This window comes from Orbicella franksi, chromosome 5, assembly GCF_964199315.1.
Source record: "Orbicella franksi chromosome 5, jaOrbFran1.1, whole genome shotgun sequence".
Lineage (NCBI taxonomy): Eukaryota > Metazoa > Cnidaria > Anthozoa > Scleractinia > Merulinidae > Orbicella > Orbicella franksi.
Genome location: NC_138149.1, coordinates 12,903,066 through 12,911,172, shown reverse-complemented (window position 1 = coordinate 12,911,172; position 8,107 = coordinate 12,903,066). Strand labels below are relative to the sequence as shown.

The window sequence follows — 8,107 nt, the reverse complement described above, 5'->3', positions numbered from 1 at the left end:
CACGCGCTGAACGTTCGCACTCCTCGCATCGTGAGCTTGGGCAGCCTGTGGTAACGGCTACATGTTTAAAACACGAATTCAACGCGCACGCCATTTTACTAAATTATGTGAAGCTTATCTGATTTCTTTTAATATGTAACGAAGTGATTGGAAATCGTTATTTTGAAAAAAAAATGATTGAGTAATTCGATTATTCGCTCTTGATTTCTATTTAAACTGAATAGTCTCTCCGTCTAGGCTGGCAACAGTGTCCAGCACGCTGCTAACAGCAATACTTTGAAGTATGAATGCTACCTCTGTTTATCCAGTGATGTTACAAGAATGGTAACACAGTAATGCCCAATTATCAGTTAACCAGTTGCGGTCATTCTTTTTATAATAACAGGTCACCATAGCAATGATATAACCTGTTAAAAACACCCTTGATTTTAGCTTTAAGCGCTTACAATTCAAAAACGAGTTTGGTGACCCCCATTTTGAGTTATCGAATCGTGATAAGCATGATAAGATGCAATTTTTCTACAAAATTAAAAAAAAAAAAACTGTGAAGAATGTTAAGAGCCACCTTAACTTTTCGAAAATTTTTCACAACCGAAGAATTATTAGGAAATGGGAAAGAACTGGGTCATAGTTTGGCAACTGCGTGAGGTCTGGGCCCTAGGTACGTCACAAATACATAGCAACCACGTTGACCTTCTTCAATAATAAAGAAAGTAGGCTGTTGTTGGGTTGTAAAACATCTTAAACGCAGAGAAATGGCAAGCATCACGGCAAGAAGAAATCTGGACAAGAAAGCTGAAGAACTATTCAAAGAGACGCACTGTAAGTATTACAAGCGACTTTTGTTTCGCGTCTTCTCTGACTTCGATTGCTCGCGCCATTTTTCGAAACACCAACATCGATCGATGATTCGAGCTCATCTATGTCCATGTTTATGGGAGCTTCGTGGTATTTTTTGTATTACTGCCTCGTTTGTTTGAAAGGTCTTCCTAAAAGTTCTCTTTTAAATCGATCAGTTGAAGTTTTCGATTACAAGTTCGAGAACATGACAGCCGATAATTTGGCTCACATGGTGTACAGTAGCTGTGTGATGTAAGCTTATAATAAGCTTAAAATTGTCTCCTTTGGAGGCGGAGAGAGGACTGCCGATTTCTCTTCCATTTCTTTTAGTGTTTACAGTGATAATTGTTCTTATAGATTTCTCCACGGAAGTTGGTAGAAATGCATGATGAAGCTCAAAATGCGTTCCCAACTTGATTAATTGGCTCGTAAAGTCGTATGCAGAAGCTGCATGTTGTGCCCTACCGAATCTTCAAAACTTTGAAATGGTGTAGTGGAACCATTGGTTCAATGAATATTTTTTATAAGAAAAATTCCTGGTATAATGAACAACATTGAACTTCAGCCTGGTGAATTAAGTTAAAGTATCCAGGATGGAAAGGAACTCTGGGCCTGTAAAATGCAACTCACAATAAAAAATTAACACGAAGCCCAATGCAAAACTAAAAATCTACCCCAATATGTAGCAAACACATGTCATAACGTTATCGAATTCAAAATTTGAAACAGATTAACAGGGATGGAAATCCTTTTATCCTATTACCCTTTCATTATGATTGTAAAATGCTTTAATTTTTCTGTCATGGGGTTAAAGGATGGTTTGGTGCATGTGGCACTTGTGCTGTTTAACATTTGCAAGCTGCATACTACATTTTAGACAGGCCTATATAGCGCTCTGGTTAGCCTGAATATCACTCAGGTTAGCCTGAATAGTGGTCAGCAGGTTAGCTGTTTATGGTTAGCTGTTGGTGATGGAAATGGGAATGCGATATTAGTTAAGAAGTCTGCTGAGTCACAGTTCCCAGCATAATTTGTGCGTTGCTCATCCTTTTTTTCAAGGTGCATACTGTGTTGATCTTCAATTTGTTATCATAGTTATGATTAATTAATGGCAGTGAAAAAGGCAATGGTTACAGTTTCAATTGCTTGATTTTGAACAGCACAGTAAACCTGTTTTTTGTTCAGTGTTACAAATCATTACCTCTCATTTGGGCTGTTGTGAAAACTGATCAAGGTAATTTCAATTTTAATTTCAGTCACAAAAGATGAGGTAGCAAGCTTGTTAAGAATGTTTGAAGACCATGCCAAGCACGAAAAGATTGACAGGGGCACATTTAGAGATATATTGTATTACAATTTTGGACTGACAGAAGACATTCTCATGGACAGAGGTTAGTTCTTGATAGAGTAACATTAAGTGTCTCCTTCTAGGACAAGCCATACATGTGATTTATTAACCTCTATTTTCCTATTATGGGTGGCATGCTGGTCTTAAATGGATTGAGCGGTACCGGCCCTCCCTATTTTGGGTAAAAAAAAATAGCAGAAGGAAGAATAGTCGGCAGGGCAAGCAAACCCCCAAACCCAACCCCCCTTCCCCCACCCCCCTAGCTCAAGGTCTGGATCCACCAGTGGTATCACAGCAGCTGATCATTTATGTTTACAGCTTTCAAAATAAATGAAACAGATTATGCTATTGTTTGAGGATAAACTGTGATCATGCAAAAAAGATGTCAGAAGCAACAAACAAACACTAAGAGCCAGTCAAGCTGAAGACAAGTTACCAACATCAGCTAATGTAATTGCACTGAATTTAAATAATTTATTTATAAAAAGTTCAATATAATTTATTTAGTACAATACTATTAAAATATGAATCTAGACATGACAACTATACACATACATTACTTTCACCAATGGGATCAGGCAGAAGGGTCTTAGTCTATTTTTGACCAGTTAACAATAATTAGCATGGAAGTCACATTGATAAGAAAACTGCACTACTCACAGTAAAATCACTAGACATATTATTTTATATCTAGAAAGGAGTCTAGGAATTAGCTCACATAATTGATCAGTATTATTCTAGCAACAATAGCGCTGAGTCATTTCTGTTTTAATTTAGTCAAGCATGTGTTGCAAAGTGAATGTCAGTAGTTACTATGGCAACAATTTATAGTTTAATATAGCTGAATAAAAATGTCTCTTTTTGTTGACAGTGTTCAAAGTGTTTGATGAAGATAACGACAGCAATATTAATATGAAGGAATGGGTTTGTGGCTTCTCAAAGTTTCTTAGGGGAACAAATAAAGAAAAAATGGATTGTGAGTACTTGATTTAAGATAATGATATAATTATTGTTTGTTGAAACATACTTAGCTGACAGGAGTAGATTGTCTGGGTTTAAGTGCAAATAGATACTGGTAATTTTAACTGTCTAGTGTCTTTTTATGGAAACATTCTTTTCTACCAATGAATTACCACTGATTTCATTGATTGAAACAAAGCATGTGTAGACAGACTACTATTATTTATAAAAATACACAATTTATTTCATATAGTTTTACTTGGAATATTTGTGAATAATTTATAAGTTTAGCATGATTATTGCCAGTTTTGTACACTGGAATGCAAGGAAACTATACATTCAATAATTATCTGCAAATTATACTCTCTGCAAAGATATTGAGTAAGAGTCCACACCAATGGTTTGAATCCAGTTGAAGAAAAAAAGAAAGAAGGAGGGGAGGGAAGAAAGAGATGAAGGGAAGGAAGGGAGGATGGACAGATGAATGAATGGACAGAGGGACAGACAGACAGACAGACAGACAGACAGATTTACTGACACAGACAGGTAGACGGACAGACTGACAGATAGATAGACATACAAACATACATGTACTGACTGACAAACAAACAGATGGGCATGCAGACTGACAGGCAGACTGACAGACAGACTGACTGACTGACTGATAGTGTTTCACCAACACCAGTTAGGCAATTATCTTTGAACAGTGGTTTAAGATGATATTTTTTTCCCGGACAAGGGTTTATTAACTCTAGTCTGACAATCTTTAATTTGTTATTTTTCCTTCGTTTAGTTTGCTTTAACGTTTATGACCTCAATGGTAATGGTTATATACTAAGGGAAGAAATCCATCACATGCTAAAAGACTGCATGGTCAAGGTAAGTTAATATTAATTGCTTATCTATCAGATGCTATTTATAGCTTGTACATGGAACATGTTAAGAGCTTAAAGGGCAGCTTCGACTAGAAATAATTAAAGTATGGTTATCATGTGATTTCATTAGTGATCAAACTAAAAGAAAATGGTAACTGGAGAATTGCCAAGCCTCTTATATTATTGAAGAATTTAGACAACATCCTCAAAGATCTTGGTCAAGAATCTTCAGGATCTTTTTTGATTTTTGACAGCATCTTTAAAGACCTTGACCAAGATCCTTAACTTTGTAAGGACTGTAAAGGATCTTCAATGATTTTACTCAACCGTCTTGCCAAGATCTCCAATTATGGAGGATTCTTGCAAAGATGTTCATTCCAAGATGAGTACTTGTAAGATCTTTTGAGGATGATCTTTGGAAGATCCTAAGCTTATCTTAAAAGAACTTTTAATTTATTTAGTACAATAATGCAGGTCCTACAAAAGGTGTTGTAAGATCCTCAAAGATCCAGGGTTTTTACTAAAGAAATAAGAGCTAAAAAATTGAGAGGGTTTGGATGGAAATTTATAATTTCAATCATTACGTTAATTTCAATGCCATTTTAAAACTTACAATATTTTGCAGTACAGCCATAGCTCTAATAGACCTAATACTATCTGCAGTTGCAATGGGTGATTAGGATTTTGTGAGTGAGGTAATTTACAGCATCAATATATGTAAGTGTGACTAAGATGGGATCTGTTTGGTCTTTCCCCATAGTCATCCACAGAAGAAGATGCAGAGGAAAATGTGAAAGAACTTGTTGAGATAGTCATAAAGAAAATGGTGAATTTTTAGTCTATATATCATTTGGTTAAATTATTGTTAGACTTGTAAAATGAAACCTGCACTAGGGCACTTGCTTATTTTGAACAGTTTTGTTTGCCTCAACAAAAAGCTCATAAATAATTTATAATTATTTATATTTAGTTTCACTTTATACTGGTATATTACCCTGCTCAATGCAAGCATTGCTTAATATGGGCAATGAATACTTTTGTGTGAAACAAGTTACATATTCTCATATAATTTAGTTTATTCTGATTCAGGACTTTGATCATGACGGAAAGCTTTCGCCATTGGATTACACCACTGCTGTCACAAAAGAAAACCTCCTGCTGCAAGCATTTGGAAAATGTCTGCCGGGCCGTCAGGTATGTCTACCCCTGCTATTGTAAGAAGATCGTGTCTCTTAATTGAGGTAGAAAACTAACTTTGTTTTCATGTGAAAAAGAAAAAGAAAACTAAAAAAACAATGGACAGGTAAAAAAGTTGGAACAGGATGTCAAAGGTTAATTTAGCTGTCAAGCTACCAGTAGTTACAGTTTGGGGGGTGGGAGGGGGGTACTCAAAAATTTTTTATATAGAGAGACTCTGTCCTAAGTTCAAAACCGTTACCCGTTTTAACACATTTTTGACAGGAAAGATTTAACTTATTGCATAGAAAATGGTAGTGCCACCTAAACTTACCGTAAAATTACTGCATCTTTTCCCCAAACTGTCCACTAGAGCAACCCTGTCATAATTTATCAATTGTCTAATTTTTTTTGACTCAGCTATTAGGTGCATTTGTTTGAGATATTTTGAATGGCCCATTTAAATGCCTTAATGCCAGTTTTCCTTACCTTCAGTACATTTATTGTGAAATCTCCCACCTTTGTTATACCTTTGCTTCTACAGTAGCTGGAAAGAGGTTCCCATTTTGGACAAAGGCTCTCTATAGAGTATACAAAAAAGTACCTCCCAAGCCCCTGGGGTCACTCAGAGAGAAATGTAAAACACTCTTGACTTGTCTGAGCAATTCTTCGCTTATTTAATGACTGTTTGAATTTGAATGATTGTCAGAAATTCTGAAATCCAGTTGCCCTTTCCCTTGTAAAATAAGGACCAGGACCTTGGTGGGATCCCGCCACGATCTTGGCGGGAATCCCGCCAAGATCCCAGCGAGATTTTGGCCACCGGGATTTTTATTCCCAGTAGGATCCTGGCAAGATTCTCACCGGGACGCAAAATTCATGGTGGCCAAAATCTCACTTGGATCCTGGCGCGAATCTCGCAAAGACTCTCGCCGGAAAGCAAAACTCCCAGTGGCCAAAATCTCGCCGGGATCCTACCATGAATCCTGCCAGGAAAACGGGGCACCGCGGTGGGATCCCAGCGAAAGCCAGGAAATTTGGCAGGATCCCAGTACCTATTTTACAAGGGTAAGAAGCTTTGAAGCCAACAGACACCAACTGAGCACAAACAAGTTAGCACAAACACATTTATACAACATTTACTGAGATTTCCAGTCATGGAACATAAGTGAACATAATATTGGACCAAAATTAATTTTCTTTTAATTGTTCTCCTCCAGGAAGTGGATACATTTACGGACAAGTACATAAAAACTAGACAGTCCTGACTGATCCACCAACACAAGGTTGCTATAATTTCTACTCAGATAAACGACTTCATTCTTTTCTACGTTATGAACAACAGTATTGTTAGTCACAATCTGGCGATGCATGGCGTCAGTATCAGCTGACATCAGAATTGAACTGTGCACTAAGTGTAAAATATATTTAGGTATCCAGTTGTAAATAAGAAGTGAGTGGTTGGACACGATGTACGTGTTGTTTGATACTGTAAAATAAATACCGTCAGAAGGCCCATTTCAGATGAATAAAAATATAGGCAACTGAATTTCTGATCGTAGTCATTGTTGTCATTTATTATTTTGATCAAGATCATGAGAAGTTAAACAAAAGGCAGAAAACAACCTAACTGTGCTTCCCAGTCAACGCTTTACTTGCCAATTCAAGTCATTTTGGGGAACCTTGGCCACCAGGGGCCAATTTCTCGAAAGCCCCGGAAACTTTCTGGGCACATAAAGCCACTTTTATTTAATAATCTGATTTAAAACCATGCAGAGGGGTGTGTACGTCTGAAACGTCTTGTATGAAGGGAACCTCTGTTCATGTTACGAATATATGGATAAAACAGCTCTGTAATCAAAAGATTTAACCTTTTGCTATGGCTTTGCGGGTGCAGAAACTTTGCGTGACCTTCGAGAAGCAGGCCCCAGGTTTGGTCCGTATTCCTCTTTTGACTGCCTTCTGCCATGGCCGAGCCACTCTCTATAGCTATGGGGGCTTCAAAGAAGCTGGCGATGACTGGACACTTAAATACTATACCAGCATTTACTGGCACACTTCGAACAGATGAAAGGTAAAGTTTTCTCTGCTGCATGTTCTCTGTTGTGGGGTTCTGAAACATCTATCTCCCATCAGTCTAGACAAAGATACACTACTTTAAGAAAAGGTCTACTCTCAGACAATTTCAACAAAACGTTTTCAGTCAGAATGTTTTACAGCTATCAGTGAGAAAAAACTTGCAACTTCTCAGCTGACAGCAGAACTCAATGTTGCGACTGCTGGGGTCACCAGTGCGACCAATTCTTTTTACTTGCGACTTACTTTTCACGCTGTTCACTGAAATACTTTTACTGGCAACTAAATCTGAAAACTTAGGGACCAGCTGACACCAAGGTTTTTTCCTGAAAGTCTAGCCCTGTGACAGCTAAAATTTTATCTGATTCCAATCAGCTATCGGTTGACCCCATCCAAACCTTCTTTCAATCAACTTTTTCAACAACAAGAGTTCAATGGAATAATGCTTTGCTAACAAAAAGAATTTTAAAAATTGTAACAGATCTGAGGAGAATACTGCAGAGTAAAATGACAGAAAAAACAAGGCATTGCTTTGTAGCACAATTTTGTGCCAAGTCTGGAATTCTTGAAAGAGCATGGAAATCTACAACTTAGTTTTCTTGATCTGGAAAAGTGTGTTAAAGTAAACATTAAGCAGGTAAAATGGTGCAGAGACTGGACTTTTTTGCAACCAGAAGTGCATGATTCCTAACCGAAATCTTTGCCAGCTGGTTACATTTCAAGTAAATTTTGTCCTAGTCAGAATGTTCAATCACAGAATCTTGAGATCTACATTGTATCTCCAAGCTAATACCTCTCTCACTCTTGACTTGTGTCTGCATTGTATCAGGGT

At 37.3% G+C, this 8,107-nt stretch overlaps 1 protein-coding gene across 1 annotated transcript; it reads left to right on the top strand.

The window, feature by feature from the left end:
* Positions 1–538: 538 nt before the first annotated feature.
* Positions 539–8,106, top strand: LOC145488499 (calaxin-like). The gene is made up of 7 exons (XM_081467379.1): positions 539–822; positions 2,097–2,231; positions 3,060–3,164; positions 3,942–4,027; positions 4,784–4,849; positions 5,113–5,217; positions 6,420–8,106. Exons 1-7 carry the CDS (start codon positions 756–758, stop codon positions 6,465–6,467), a joined length of 612 nt encoding a protein of 203 aa, XP_081323505.1. The 5' UTR covers positions 539–755; the 3' UTR covers positions 6,468–8,106.
* Position 8,107: the final 1 nt, after the last annotated feature.

Coding starts and splice junctions, on each gene's coding strand:
- LOC145488499 (XM_081467379.1), top strand. CDS start 756: ATGGCAAGCATCACGGCAAGAAGAAATCTGGACAAGAAAGCTGAAGAA. Junction 823..2,096: donor ACTATTCAAAGAGACGCACT/GTAAGTATTACA, acceptor TTTTAATTTCAG/TCACAAAAGATGAGGTAGCA. Junction 4,850..5,112: donor AGATAGTCATAAAGAAAATG/GTGAATTTTTAG, acceptor ATTCTGATTCAG/GACTTTGATCATGACGGAAA.